The 16,096-nt window shown below is 43.0% G+C and overlaps 1 protein-coding gene across 1 annotated transcript in view; it reads left to right on the top strand.

Annotated features, from left to right (window-relative positions):
• The first annotated feature begins 1,799 nt into the window (after positions 1-1,799).
• Positions 1,800-16,096, top strand: part of AHSG (alpha 2-HS glycoprotein) — a 38,171-nt gene continuing 23,874 nt past the window's right edge. Inside the window, exons 1-4 of the mRNA XM_082251891.1 lie at positions 1,800-2,072; positions 4,059-4,169; positions 12,242-12,326; positions 14,671-14,849. Coding sequence (XP_082108017.1) covers positions 1,866-2,072; positions 4,059-4,169; positions 12,242-12,326; positions 14,671-14,849 — 582 coding nt within the window. The 5' untranslated portion in view covers positions 1,800-1,865. The remainder of the gene's footprint in view (positions 2,073-4,058; positions 4,170-12,241; positions 12,327-14,670; positions 14,850-16,096) is intronic.

Here is a 16,096-nt window from a genome sequence, read left to right as displayed (position 1 = left end):
AATGTCTACATCTATAGTGCATGCAGTCTGCTGTCTACAAAATTCCAGAAACGAGAGGGGTTTACTGGTATTGTAAGGTATATGCACAATGTAAGGATCTATTTTATTGATCTTGCTATTAAAGTGATGTACATCTTTATTTAAACAGTCAGATGACACATCTGTTTTGTATTGTATTTGCCTCTTATTCTGAGATAGAACACTGATGTCTTAAGGCACTTATTACATCATGTAGGGCAAAAAGGCCAGGGGTCCCTGCTAGACAGGCATGGAGAAGTGAAAACATGTGATATATGCCATAGGGTACTTGATTTGCATTTCAGATGTTGAGGAAACTACCTCAGTCATTATAGGGAAGCCTAATCATACTTTACATTAAGTGACTTATTAGGAAAGCTACACAAATGCCCAATATTCTAAAACTGAGGGCAGTGTAAAGTCAACAGCATCGACTGCACTGTGGGTAGGATAGGAAACCTACTCTTTTCTAATTCTATATAGTTCTTTATAGTACCTATAAAACTGAGTTTCTGAATAAGTGTTGCATGAACAGGCCTTGGGAAAACATATAACATCAGCACATATATTTTTTTTTACAGAGTGGATTTAAAATTGCACTAGTAAAAGAGAGATATGGGTGAGCCTTCTTAAAATAGAATGTATCTGCATGCCTGAACTCCCATTTATAGCATGGACACAGCATAGTATTAGTGATGAGCCATTCATTCCAAACTGCATGCAACTGTTTCAGGTTTGTTTGCCTTTATCAGTCTGTTTTACATTCGTCTATATCTCACGGTCTCACATTCATGATAGCCTCTTTATCTCTGATTGCACCAAACAGATGATCAACTACGCTATATTGTCAAAAGTATTGGGGCTCCTGCCTTTACACGCACATGAACTTTAATGGCATCCCAGTCTTAGTCTGTAACAGCTTCAACTCTTCTGGGAAGGCTGTCTACAAGGTTTATGAGTGTGTCTATGGAAATGTTTGACCATTCTTCCAGAAGCTCATTTGTGAGGTCAGGCATTGATGTTGGGTGAGAAGACCTGACTCTCAGTCTCCACTCTAATTCATCCCAAAGGTGTTCTATTGGGTTGAGGTCAGGACTCTGTGCAGGCCAGTCAAGTTCTACTACCCCAAACTCTCTTAATCATGTCTATATGGACCTTGCTTTGTGCACTGGCCCAAATCATTTGGAGGAGGGGGATTAGGGTGTGGGGTTGTTTTTCAGTGGTTGGGCTTGACCCGCTTAGTTCCAGTGAAGGGAACTCTTCAGGCATCATCATACCAAGACATTTTGGGCAATTTCATGCTCCCAATTTGTGGGAACAGTTTGGGGATGGCCCTTCCTCTTCCAACATGACTGTGCACCAGTGCACAAAGCAAGGTCCATAAAGACATGGATGAGCGAGTTTAAGGTGGAGGAACTACAATAAATATGCAAGGTAATTGTCTTAAAATAATATTTCTAAGTGAATTTTATGGTAATTTTTTAGCAAGTGGTTATTTTATATTAGATTTTCTGAAATTTGATAGCTTGTTGTGCCCACATTTTAGAATTTCAGGGCAAGTAATGGAACACATGATCTCGATTTTACTGAACAAATCAAATATCTATCATGCTTCTGCTAATCTTAGAGACATTTCAGGTTAAAATGCAGAAAGATTAACTAGACAAATCAATTTTCAAAATGTTTATTTTTCTGTTGCATGTGTACAGACCTTAAGCGCCAGAGCAAATATTTTTTCTGGCATCATTCTGCTAGATTTATACATATATATATAAGAATGCTGCCATACAACTACCACCCTTAAGTTTACAGACCACATAGAGAGACACAAGTGGTAGTGTGGCACCATGAGGCTGCTGTTGGCCACTTTGTTCCTGGCTCAGTTGCTCCTGGGTTCAGCACATGTAGTCCCTTCTGTTACTCCGGTTTTGAACTGTGATGATGAAGAGGCCCATCAGGCAGCTGCAGAAGCAGTACGGTACACCAATGCTCATCACCATCAAGGATACTTGTTTGCTTTGAACCGGGTTGAGAAAATTATACCACTTCCTTCGGTAAGTCTCATATTAAAACGGGTTGATTCTGTTCCTACTTTTCTAATTTTTAATATGTAAAGTGTGTCCACATGGCACATGGACAGTAGATTTAATATACTGGCTTTTAGTTAGCTCTGTCCTTTTGGAAGAACAGTCTTTGCTGGTGTGAATAACTTTAGCTTTCAAATGATTTGACCCCCCCCCCCAAAAAAAAAAAAAAAACGTTCAATGTAATAAGGCTTAGAGCAATGTGTGCAATGTATATAACCCATAGCGACTATACAACGATCGTTTTTCTCACATTATTGTAAACTTATGACTAGGGAAACCTGTCATGAAAACTATATTGGCACTGCTTCTGCAGACTTGTAGTAGTTGTACATTTCTGGTCTCTTATCATGCAACTTTACTACTTTACAGGCTCACTGGCCCAGAAAAAGGTAAAAGACAAGATATCCAGTTATATTTTTTACATACTTGTTTCTAGTCAGTAAATCGAACAATTGTTCAGTGAACATGAGCATCTAGATTAACCGATTTTCAAATAGAGAAAAACAATAGATAATTAATGGGTTAAAAATCCAAAGCAGCTAGTCATCTTTGAACAATATGCTGGGTATTAGGCTACATTCACACTAATGTGATTCCAAAGTAGCGCAATTTCGAGTGCGACTTTGGAGTGCTACTTTGATGCGTCTTTAATGTGACTTTACAGTGAAATCAACGGGCTGTGACGTGTCATGCGGCTTTATGTGTCCAAAGCTGCATGACAAGTCGCACTAGTGTGAATGGAGACTAAAGCCCTGTACACACCTGAGCGTTTTTCAGCTCGTAATACGCTCATCTCTGAAGTCTCAAAACGCCCAACAAGCAAAATCATATTCATTTCAATGGCCACTGTTCACATATGAGCGTTTTGTTGCCTGAAGCTCAAAAAAGTACATGAGCTTCTTTGTTGGCAGATTACAAGCGTTTTTGTTAGGTGTCAATGCCTGCCCCCAAACACCTACAAAAACGCCTGGAAAATGCCAAAAAAATGCCCATAAAGACGCCTGAAAGCATGACACTCAGGCTCTGTTTACATCTAGGCATTTATGGGCGATTTTCTGCTCTAAGCCTCAGCTCTAAACAAGACAAATCCTATCATTTTAATGGCCCCTGTTCACATCTGAGCGTTCTGTTGCCTTAAGCAAAACATCCATTGCTCAAAAAAGTACATGAGCTTCTTTTTTGGCAGATTACAGACGTTTTTTTTTTTTTATTGGATACTTGTCAACCTAAAAACACCTGCATAAAAACGCCTGTAAATTGCCTGAAAAATGCCTAGCAACGCCTAGATGTGAACTTAGCCTCAGGTGTGAATGGAGCCTTAAAGACAGAACAACTATTGCCCGATCTAGCCAAAGCAATCTCATTTTAAGGGCAATCATCTTAGGGTCCTTTCACACAGGCTTTCTGCCCGGCGGACTCCGTTTTGCTCAGCGGGGATCGATCCGCCGATCCCCACTGAGCAGGCGGATGACAGGTCCTTCTCTGCTCACTGTACAAAGATGGACATGTCAGAGCCCCGCTCTCCTCTATGGGAGATCAGATGAAAATGGATCGCCTGTTCGTTTTCATCTGATCCTATCCTATCCGATCCGATCCTCCAGACGGACGGAAAATAGGGTTTCCATCCGTCTGGATTTCACGGATCGGATGGGATTGGATAGCAGCGAGTGTCAACAGGCATGTCCCTGCTCACATCCGCTGCTCTATAAGGGTGCATATTGCATCCGATAAGGTCCGCCTGAAAAAATGACAGGCGGACCTGATCGGAAAGTCAGTGTGAAAGGGGCCTTAATCTGATGGTTTCCATTATTCTTATTTGCATGAAAAACACTTCAAGTGCTATTAGAAAAACCTACTTAGACAACTGATCATAGCCACAAGCATATTGATTTACTTTTTGCTTTTTCTTTTATTGCAACAATTTCAAACTTATTTTTTTTTACTCTTTTAAAGCATGGGGCCGATGAAATTTATCTTTTCGAATTAGATTTGTTGGAGACCGTATGTCCACATGTGAGTTCAACACCAATAGAGAAATGTGCTGTGAGATCAAAGATTGAACAGGTAGGTTTTCATCGATCTGAAATACCATCACAATACTAAAAGCAGAGCTCTGTGTTATTGGGAGTATTTTATACCCATCAACTCAATTTATTAAACAATACAAAAAGATGCGCTCAGCTGCAAATATGTGAAATCAAGAAACTGCTGCAATTAAACACTCCCTGATTAGTAAGGAGAAAAGAAAAAGTAAAAAAAATAAGATAAGCTGTTTTTGACTGTGATATTATCCTAAGTGCCAATTCACACTGGTGCGATGTCAGACATGGCATATGATTCGCACTGCACTGCTATTCAAATCACATGCGATGTCTGTGCGATGCAAATTCAGCCATAAATATTGTATGGCTGAATTCGCATCGCATTCAGACTAAAGTCGTGCAGGACCCTTTTTTTGGTCCGCACCAGAATCGGATCACATAGGTGTTCACACCTATGCCACCCGATTCCTGTCCGAATTGACAGTTCGCACTTGCGATTGCAAACTAATCTGGGGTTGTCATTAACTTTGTGTTGACACTCCCAGCAGTTTGCATATAGCAGTGTGAGTCGGGTGCAATGCGGGAACCCACAGTGGATTTGCAGGGTTCCCGCATCACACGAATGGGAACCGGTACTAAAAGTGATTAGGTAACAGCTGCAATAAACAATGCGCAATAAGCAAAATCGTACAATAGTGAATGTTCAAATGGTAAAGTGTCACTAGATAAGTGAAACTCTTGTTGCCTAGAACGGTGTAACATATGAATTACATCAAAAATATTTTTTTTGTTTGTGAATAAGTAGCCAATGACCAATAATAAATGGTGCAAAAAGTTCATAAATAGTCCAGTGCTCCACAATTCAATGTGTTTAGTGAAGAGATGATGCTCCAACTTTCCCACATGTAAATACAACAAACTGTTTGTAGAGCAGCTGAAATAAGCCAAAATGGAAAGTGTGTCACCTCTGCGCTCTATATGTGAAAATTGTCCGCTTACCAAATCAAATGATCCCACCAAGAGATCATAAGTGTGAGTGGAAGCGTCTCTGAAGACAAGTGGTCAGCAAGCTCCAGGGAATGTATCCAGGCTTATGGTGCTCCTTCATCTCCTTAGTCACGTCATGTGGTTATAAAAGATAATGGAAGACGCTCATAGTGTATTAATGCAAATAAATTAAATAAAATTTGCACTTACATCAAAGACAATGAATTTGAGCGATATGGGATCAAATCTTGCACGGCCGCCTGCAGTGCGGTCCGCGCTAGTTGACGTCACTTTGCTAGCTCCAATCCATCGCATGTCCTCTCAGAAGGCATCAACTGGGATGAAGGGTCAAAACCGAGCCTTCATTCTAGTTCAGGGGTCCTCAAACTTTTTAAACAGGGGGCCAGTTCACGGTCCCTCAGGCACTGTTGGGGGCCGGACTATAGTTTGAAACAAAATATGAACAAATTCCAATGCGTGCCCCCTTTCAATGGCAGAGTGACCCCAGCGTGCCCCCTTTCAATGCCAGAGTGACCCCAGCGTGCCCCCTTTCAATGCCAGAGTGACCTCAGCGTGCCCCCTTTCAATGCCAGAGTGACCCCAGCGTGCCCCCTTTCAATGCCAGAGTGACCACAGTGTGTCCCCCTTTCAATGCCAGTGACCACAGCGTGCCCCTTTTCAATGCCAGTGACCACAGCGTGCCCCCTTTCAATGCCAGAGTGACCACAGCGTGCCCTCTTTCAATGCCAGAGTGACCACAGCGTGTCCCCTTTCAATGCCAGAGTGACCACAGCGTGCCCCCTTTCAATGCCAGAGTGACCCCAGCGTGCCCCCTTTCAATGCCAGAGTGACCACAGCGTGTCCCCTTTCAATGCCAGTGACCACAGCGTGCCCCCTTTCAATGCAAAGCGACCAGCGTGCAGAGACTGCCAGAGAGACCAGTGCACTTACCTGCAGTGGCGGGCAGCTTCTCCTCAGTCTCCCGCATCTCCTCGAGTCCTCCCGCCTCCTCCTCCTCGACCAATGGCATGGGTTCGCCTTTTGGCCAATCTGATTGGCCAGGAGGAGGATCCATGTGACAATAGCGAATTTTCATTCGCTATTGTCACACAAATGGGTGGGCTAGGGCGCAGTGCTCTGCGCCCCGGGTCCACCCTTTTCTGAAGCATATTACAGCTTCAGTGAGTGACCGACAGTCAGCCCTATGCCGATCCCGGCCGGCAGCCGGGTTCAGGACCCTTGCGGGCCGCATGGGGCCCACGGGCCATAGTTTGAGGACCCCTGTTCTAGCTGATGCCTTCTGAGAGGAAACACGTTGGATTGGAGCTAGCAAAGTGACGTCAACTAGCGCGGACCGCACTGCAGGCGGAGCATCATCTCTTCACAAAACACATTGAATTGTGGAGCACTGGACTATTTATGAACTTTTTGCAGCATTTATTATTTGTCATTTTTTGTGAACAGATCATGGCTACATATTATAAAAAAATATATATATTTTTGATGTAATTCACTTGTTATGCCGTTCTAGGCAACAAGAGTTTAACTTATCTAGTGACACTTTGCCATTTGAACTTTCACTATTGTTTGATTTTGCTTATTGCACATTGTTTTTTGCATCTGTTAGCTAATCACCTTTAGGATAATATCTCAGTCAAAAACAGCGCATCCTATTTATTTTACAACTCAACGTATTGATCTGTTAGTGTAAGCTACTGAACAGTGATCTATGACCTAAAAGCTGAACTCCAGCCTTGCCTACAGTCTTGCAGAGTTATACAGTCTCCTTTCCAAGGTTGAAAATGCTTACTCTGATTATACTGCACACAGCGAGCATCTCTTAGTGTGCATTAGATTCACCACTTAAGCCCCGGAAGGCTTACCCCCCTTCATGATGTGCTGTTTTTTGCGATATGGCACTGCATTCATTAACTGACAATTGCGCTGACGAGTGATTCTGTACCCAAATACAATGTATGTCCTTTTTTCTCACAAATAGAGCTATCTTTTGGTGGTATTTGAAATCTCTGCGGTTTTTATTTTTTGCGCTATAAACAAAAAAAATTGACAATTTTGGAAAAAAAAAAAACAATATTTTTTACTTTATTTCACAATACATACCCGATATTAAAAATAAAAAAAAATCACATTTATTCTTTAACCACTTCCTGTCTGTCCTATAGGCAAATGATGGCGGGAAGGTGGTTATATTTTTAGAGCATTGATTACCAGACCCTTGGGGGGGGGGGGGTGTGCCACTTGAACCACCAGGGATGGCCACCCACGACCCCAGGGATGCCCACCCATGACCCCAGGGATGCCCACCATGGCCACCAGGGATGGCAATCAGGGCTCAGGGAGCCCACCAGTGCCCTCCCCATCAGTGCTGCCCGCCAGTGCCCTCCCCATCAGTGCTGCCCACCAGTGCCCATCATTTCCATCTATCAAGGCCGCCCACCAGTGTCCATTATTGCCCACCAGTGCCGCCTATCAGTGCCCATCAGTGCCGCCCAACAGTGCCGCCTATCAGTGCCCATCAGTGCCACCTATCAGTGCCCATCAATGCCGCCTATCAGTGCCCAGCAGTACCACCTATCAGTGCCCACCAATGCTGCATATCAGTGCTACCTATCAGTGCCCATCAGTGCTGCATATCAGTGCTGCCTGTCAGTGCCGCATATTAGTGCCACCCCATCAGTGCCACCCCATCAGTGCCTCCTCATCAGTGCCTGTCAGTGCGGCCTCATCAGTGCTCATCAGTGCAGGAAAAATGTATCTATTTACAAAATGTTATAACAAACAGTGCCCTCCCCATCAGTGCTGCCAACCAGTGCCCATCATTGCCATCTATCAGTGCCGCCCACCATTGCCCATTATTGCCCACCAGTGCCACCTATCAGTGCCCATCAGTGCTGCCCATCAGTGCCAATCAGTGCTGCCTTTCAGTGCCCATCAGTGCCACCTATCAGTGCCACCTATCAGTGCCCAGCAGTGCCACCTATCAGTGCCCAGCAGTGCCGCCTATCAGTGCCCGCCAATGCTGCATATCAGTGCTACCTATCAGTGCCACATATCAGTGCCCATCAGTGCTGCATATCAGTGCTGCCTATTAGTGCTGCATATTAGTGCCACCCCATTAGTGCCACCCCATCAGTGCCTCCTCATCAGTGCCTGTCAGTGCAGCCTCATCAATGCTCATCAGTGCAGGAAAAAATGTATAGATTTACAAAATTTTATAACATAAACAGTGCCCTCCCCATCAGTGCTGCCAACCAGTGCCCATCATTGCCATCTATCAGTGCCGCCCACCAGTGCCCATTATTGCCCACCAGTGCTGCCTATCAGTGCCCATCAGTGCCGCCTTTCAGTGCTGCCTATCAGTGTCCAACAGTGCCACCTATCAGTGCCCGTCAGTGCCGCCTATCAGTGCCCATCAGTGCTGTCTATCAGTGCCCATCAATGCCACCTATCAGTGCCCAGCAGTGCTGCCTATCAGTGCCCACCAATGCTGCATATTAGTGCTGCCGATCAGTGCCGCATATTAGTGCCACCCCATCAGTGCCACCCCATCATTGCCTCCATATCAGTGCCTGTCAGTGCAGCCTCATCGGTGCTCATCAGTGCAGGAAAAAAACATATCTATTTACAAAATTTTATAACAAACCAAAAAAATTTTTTTTTCAAACTTTTCGGTCTTTTTTTATTTATTTAGCAAAAAAGAAAAAACCTTGCGGTGATCAAATACCACCAAAAGAAAGCTCTATTTTTGGGAAAAAAATTACATAAATTTGGTTTAAGTACAAAGTTGCATGACCGCGCAATTATTCAAAATGCAACAGCGCTAAAAGCTATAATTTGGCCTGGGCGGGAAGGAGGAAAAGTGGCCAGTATTGAAGTGGTTCATTTAGGCCATATGTATTCTGATATATATCTTTGGTGAAAAAAAAAAAGCCCAATATGTGTATATTGATTGGTTTGCGCAAAAGTTATAGCATCTACAAACTATGGGATATTTTTATAGAATTTTTATTTATTAATTTTACTAGTAATGGTGGCAATCAACGATTTTTAGCGGGACTGCGACATTGGGGCGCACAAATAGGACATCTAACTGACACTTTTGACACTTTTTTGGGGACCAGTGACACTAATACAGTGATCAGTGCTAAAAAAAATGCACTTACTGTACTAATGACACTGGCGGGGAAGGGGGTTAATATCAGGGGCAATCAAAGGGTTAAGTGTGCTCCTAGGAAGTGCTTTCTAACTATGCGGGGGATGGCTTAACTGGAGGAAGACAGAGATCTGTGTTTCTGCTTAGTAGAAAGACAAGATCTCCATCTGCCTCTCTTGTGAATGATCGGCGGGTCCCGGTGGACACGTGTGCCGGACCAGCTGATTGGCTCCCGCTGTGTTCAATCTCCCGGGGAGTTGGTCACTGGCGGCACGCCCGCACCCCAGACCTATAGCATGAAATTACATACAGGTATGTGATTTTGCGCAAGAGGGCCGCCCTGCCACACTACAGTATCTCAAAAAAGTGAATACACCCCTCACATTTTTGTAAATATTTTATTATATCTTTTCATGTGACAACACTGAAGAAATGACACTTTGCTACAATGTAAAGTAGTGAGGGTACAGCTTGTATAACAGTGTAAATTGGCTGTCCCGTCAAAATAACTCAACACACAGCCATTAATTTCTAAACCACTGGCAACAATAGTGAGTACCCCCCAAAATGAAAATGTCCAAATTGGGCCCAAAGTGTCAATATTTTTTGTGGCCACCATTATTTTCCAGCACTGCCTTAACCCTCTTGGGCATGGAGTTCACCAGAGCTTCACAGTTTTCCACTGGAGTCCTCTTCCACTCCTCCATGATGACATCACAGAGCTGGCTGACGTGGTTCCAGTAATCCATGTCCTTAGTCTGCTTGTCTTCAGTAAACTGTTTGCAGGCTTTCTTGTGCATCATCTTTAAAAGATGCTTCCTTCTGGGACAACAGCCATGCAGACCAATTTAATGTGGCGTATGGTCTGAGCACTGACAGGCTGACCCCCCACCCCTTCAACCTCTGCAGCAATGCTGGCAGCACTCATAGGTCTATTTCCCAAAGACAACCTCTGGATATGACGCTGATATGACGTGTACTCAACTTCTTTGGTTGACCATGGTGAGGCCTGTTCTGAGTGCAACCTGTCCTGTTAAACTGCTGTATGGTCTTGGCCACCATGCTGCAGCTCAGTTTCAGGGTCTTGGCAATCTGCTTATAGCCCAGGCCATCTTTATGTAGAGCAACAATTAGTTTTTTCAGATCCTCAGAGAGTTCTTTGCCATGAGGAGCCGTGTTGAGCTTCCAGTGACCAGTATGAGTGATAGCGATAACACCAAAATTAACACACCTGCTCCCAATTGACACCTGAGACCTTGTAACACTAACGAGTCACCTGACACCGGGGAGGGAAAATGGCTAACTGGGCCCAATTTTGACATTTTCACTTAGGGGTGTACTCACTTTTGTTGCCAGCGGATTAGACATTAATGGCTGTGTGTTGAGTTATTTTGAGGGGACAGGAAATTTACACTGTTATACAAGCTGTACACTCACTACTGTACGTTGTAGCAAAGTGTCATTTCTTCAGTGTTGTCACATGAAAAGATATAATAAAATATTTACAAAAATGTGAAGGGTGTACTCACTTTTGTGAGATACTGTATATATATATATATATATATTTAATGTACTTTTACCAGTCAGTGTTCATGTTTATTGCCACACCAGTCACATGGTGATGCTGTACTGTTCTGGTGACAGAATGTAAAAAACAAAGTGAAAAAACAAAACATTTTTTTTTTTAATTTCTTCATTTTCCAAAAAAGTGTGACAAAAAATTACAACTTCAAAAAACTCACCATACCTAATAATAACTTGGGGTATCTACTGTTGGTAATAATTCAGACTCGCATAACCCTCAGCATCAAAGTTCCTTCAGATATCTGTGAGCACTGAAACACAGAGATGGCAGGTACAATATCCAAGAATGCTCGGTTTATTCAAACAGGGAATTATTTTTTATAGAAGGAAAAAAGAGGAAGTCCCTTTTCAGTAGATTATACATGGAATTGATACAGGAACAATTTCAGTAGTTTACCATTATGTGCTTCAAATCATATACTTGCATGCAAGCCAATTAAAATAGGGCAGAGTTTTAATTGGCATTGCATCAGACTTGTTCTAAGGGTTAAGATAAGGCATAATTGGCACTTTAATCAAGCTTGCTCTAAGGGTCGGCTTAACCACAAAGCGTAACGTCCTGTTGAATAACTTTCAAGGGCATTTGCTTAGATAGGCTTTTTAATTAAACTGAGTTTAGGGTTTTAGTCACAAGATGGAGTCAAAGGAACAAAATGGAGGATAGATATTCCTTCATCTACTTTCCAATAAATGGTTATTTGGGGGTATATCAGTATTTTAGGGGCCCAGGAAAAGAGAGAGGCATTCAGTACATCAGGACAGATCAATTACAGGTTAGTGTGTAGACTCTAAAACTTTCACTTTATTTCAGTAAATAATATACACTGATTTGGGTTATTTCTGCCAAAGAAATGTAACAGAATACATTTTGGCCTAGACTTATGAAGGAAGAATATTTCTTTCCAAAATGTTATAACAGAAACTAAGAAAATGTGTTTTTCTCTTAAAAAAAAAATGGTATTTTTCCATTCATATAGCAAAAATAAAAAATCCAGTGGTGAATAAAAACCCAAAAGACAGCTCTCGTAGTCTCAAAAAATGAGAAAATTTTCAATTGGGTACAGTGTTGCATACTGTAACTAAGTAATTGGCATTCAAAGTGTGACAGCGCTGAAATTTGAAAATTGTCCTGGGCAGGAAGGGGGTGAAAGTATCTGGTAATGAAGTGGTTAAACAATTTTGTTTATTGTATACAGTAAAAGACATTTGGCAAAGGAACAAGTAAAAATGGGATATTTACATCAAAAATAACTTGCTTGTAAACAATAATTTTTATTTTATTGAGATGTGCTTTGTATTGCTAAAGTAGCTTTCTGACAACTATTCTTTAATTATCTTTTTACCCCCAGGCAGTAGAAGCAGATTGTGATTACAAAATGAGGAAACATAATAACACTTATGAGGTCCTTCAAGCGAAATGCAAGTCTGAACTAAGTAATTTTTTATTATTCAAATCATTATTTGTAATAATAATATTAATATTTTTGTTATTGTGTTATATTATGACAAAAAAAGTAAAGGTATTTTTAGATGTTTGCTATTTTTCTACCCTAAAGTACAAAAACGTAATTTGCAAGTAAGTTGTGCAAGGACATTCTTATAGTTTAGCTCTATATTTGAATTAAATAATGACACATGACTTTGCTTCAGCAGGTAAATGTATGTTTTATGGTGATATTAGAAAGATTACCCCTTGAAGTACAACTATCTTCAAGAAAGGCAGTCCACCAATTATGATTTTAGTTGTTGGTGGTGGCTGTGGAGGTCAGTCAGCCCATAGCTTTGCTCTTGGATACTCACAACATCACCCTGCCATCATTTCTAACTCTGTTACTGCCCACCTGGGAGTATTTCTGTACTCTGCATTGAAAGGGGGCACGCTGTGGTCACTCTGCATTGAAAGGGGGCACGCTGTGGTCACTCTGCATTGAAAGGGGGCACGTCACGCTGTGGTCACTCTGCATTGAAGGGGGCACATTGTGGTCACTCTGCATTGAAAGGGGGCACGCTGTGGTCACTCTACATTGAAAGGGGGCATGCTATTGTCACTCTGCATTGAAAGGGGGAACGCTGTGGTCACTCTGCATTGATGGGGGCACACTGTGGCCACTCTGCATTGATGGGGGCACGCTGTGGTCACTCTGCATTGAAAGGGGGCACGCTGTGGTCACTCTGCATTGACAGGGGGCACGCTGTGGTCACTCTGCATTGACAGGGGTCACCGCACGCTGTGGTCACTCTGCATCGAAAGGGGGCACGCTGGGGCCACTCTGCATTGAAAGGGGGCACGCTGTGGCCACTCTGCATTGAAGGGGGCACGGCACGCTGTGGTCACTCTGCATTGAAAGGGGGCACACTGTGGTCACTCTGCATTGAAAGGGGGCACGCTGTGGTCACTCTGCATTGAGGGGGGCACGCTGTAGTCACTCTGCATTGAAAGGGGGCACGCTGTGGTCACTCTGCATTGATGGGGGCACGCTGTGGTCACTCTGCATTGATGGGGGCATACTGTGGTCACTCTGCATTGAAAGGGGGCATGCTATGGTCACTCTGCATTGATGGGGGCACGCTGTGGTCACTCTGCATTGATGGGTGCACGCTGCGGTCACTCTGCATTGAAAGGGGGCACGCTGTGGTCACTCTGCATTGAAGGGAGCATGCTGTGGTTACTCTGCATTGAAGGGGGCACGGCACGCTGTGGTCACTCTGCATTGAAAGGGGGAACGCTGTGGTCACTCTGCATTGAATGGGGCACGCTGTGGTCACTCTGCATTGAAGGGGGCATGGCACGCTGTGGTCACTCTGCATTGAAAGGGGGCACGCTGTGGTCACTCTGCATTGAAGGGGGCACACTGTGGTCACTCTGCATGGAAAAGGGGCACACTGTGGTCACTCTGCATTGAAAAGGAGCATGCTATGGTCACTCTGCATTGATGGGGGCACGCTGTGGTCACTCTGCATTAGATGGGGGCACGCTGTGGGCACTCTGCATTGAAAGGGGGCACGCTGTGGGCACTCTGCATTGAAAGGGGGCACGCTGTGGTCACTCTGCATTGAAAGGGGGCACGCTGTGGTCATATATATATATATATAAATAAAACAATAAATATTGTGTTGTTTTTCCTGTTTTTTTGTGCACTACAAATAAAAAGTTTAAGGACCCCTGGTTTAGGGTCTCCTGCCACAATCTCCATAATATACAATTAGCTAAAATTCAGCAGGAATTATAAAACGTGTCATGTAGTTGAACTCACTAGCATCTATCAAAGGCTTTGAGCATTTGTCCAACATTTAAACCCAGCTTGTAGTGAGGTAAGATCTTGTGTAGAGGGGCAAATGCAATCGGCTTGCTTTTGAGTTACTTCTGAGCTGCAGAAAATGCCAGCTGCTTGGTTTTAATAATGATCCTCAAGCATTATTATGTCCTGAATAATTAATACATAATACATATTCAGTAACTGAAGTCAGAACTCCTGATCTGCAAACTTGATCTGGGTCAGAGATTTATAGAGCATTTTTGTCAGACAATCATGTTTATAAGGAAATAGAATTTTCAGGAAGCCATCAATGACAGCCTACATATTTCCTTCATGAACAAAACAACGTTTCTTTTCATTCATATCATACATACTATACCTACTCCTCATTGTTTCTTGAAATAATATATGTATTATTTAGAGAGAAGAAATGGAATGTGTCAGTCTGTTCCTGAAAGACATAATATTTCTGTAATCCAATATTTCAATCTGCAATATCATACCTCATTGCTTTCTTCCAGAGTCAGCGGAAAAGTTACTTCGGCAGTGCCCAAATTGCCATCTTATAGCGCCTCTTAATGACACCCAAGTTGTGCATGCGGTTGATGTGGCACTTCATAAATTCAACAGTGGAAACAGTACAAAATTTTATAGTCTCCATGAGATTGGCCGTGGTAGTATTGGCCGTGGGAGTATTCAGGTATTACCTCTTATAGCTTGTACAGGTAGAAAACATAAAGGCTATATTCAACGTTTTACATTGGTTTTACATTTGTTTATTTGTCCTTTAGGTTACTATCCCTACCCGCACAACCCACCCCCCAAGCCTTATACTTACCTGTTCACTCTACTGTAATGCTGGCCATACACTATACGAAAAATCTTTCAAACTCATTTTCCAATAACGAACAATCAGCTGTGAGAGCAAAGGATTTTGCCATCATGTAACGACCAAATTTTGATCGATAAATCATTCTAAGAACATTCAGGAATCTGTTTTTCGTTTATTTTGTCCCATTTGCCTAGTGCAAACAGTTTGGACAGGAAACACATTAGAGCCCCGTACACACGTACCGAATGTCGGCTGAACGATCGGCCGTCTTTTGTCCGGTGCTGTCCTGTCGGTTGAAAAGTGCTAAAGACTGCACACAAATTTTGTCGGCCAACAACAGCCGACTGCAGAAGTGATGTCATGTGATGGTTAACTTTCCGTGTGTTTTTTCTTTTCTGAGCATGCCCAGTCTTGCTAATCGGCTGTTTGTCGGCCGAATTCTGTACTGACTGGCGAACAATCGGCCGTTCTGGTGTTGGCCAACAAAAATTTTAATGCCTGCACACCAGATTCTGTTCGGCTGAAAAGTCGCAGCCGGTTGTCGGAAGCATCATACTAACAAGCCGACAATCGGCCGATCAGTCGGTGGCCGAATATTTACGGCCGACAATCGCTACGTCTGTACGGGCCTTAACTCTTCAATTGATCCTTCATTTGGCAAAATTTTTTTAAACTTGTCCTTCGTTTTTTTCGGCTCAAAAACATCACAACCGATTTATGCCCATCACTGGCCGAAAAACAAACGAACTGTCCAAATGACAGATTTTCATGATTTTCCATCTAGTGTATGGGCACCATAAGACTCCTACTATGTGTCCTGTAGGGGCCACTCCTTCACTTTTGCAAATTGAGAACCAACTATTCCTTAGGAATAAATGTGATTTTCTCTGCATGCATACAAAGAAAGCCAGGAGATGACAGGGTGAGTTTGATAAAGTGGTTGCACAGCATGGATCTCTGAAGTATAGTTGGTGTGAATGCTGCAGGATGCATTAATTTCCCATATCTCTCAAGGTTTCAAGCACTTTGCACTATGAGGCTAGGTAAAGAACCAAGTGTGAGAGTACCAGACCTCTATGTTATAGCTGAATAATTATGGTGGGAATAAAAAACAC

This window comes from Pelophylax lessonae (assembly GCF_965119305.1).
Source record: "Pelophylax lessonae genome assembly, chromosome: 3".
Lineage (NCBI taxonomy): Eukaryota > Metazoa > Chordata > Amphibia > Anura > Ranidae > Pelophylax > Pelophylax lessonae.
The sequence above is the reverse complement of the archived record's forward strand: the minus strand, read 5'-3'. Positions and strand labels throughout refer to the sequence as shown.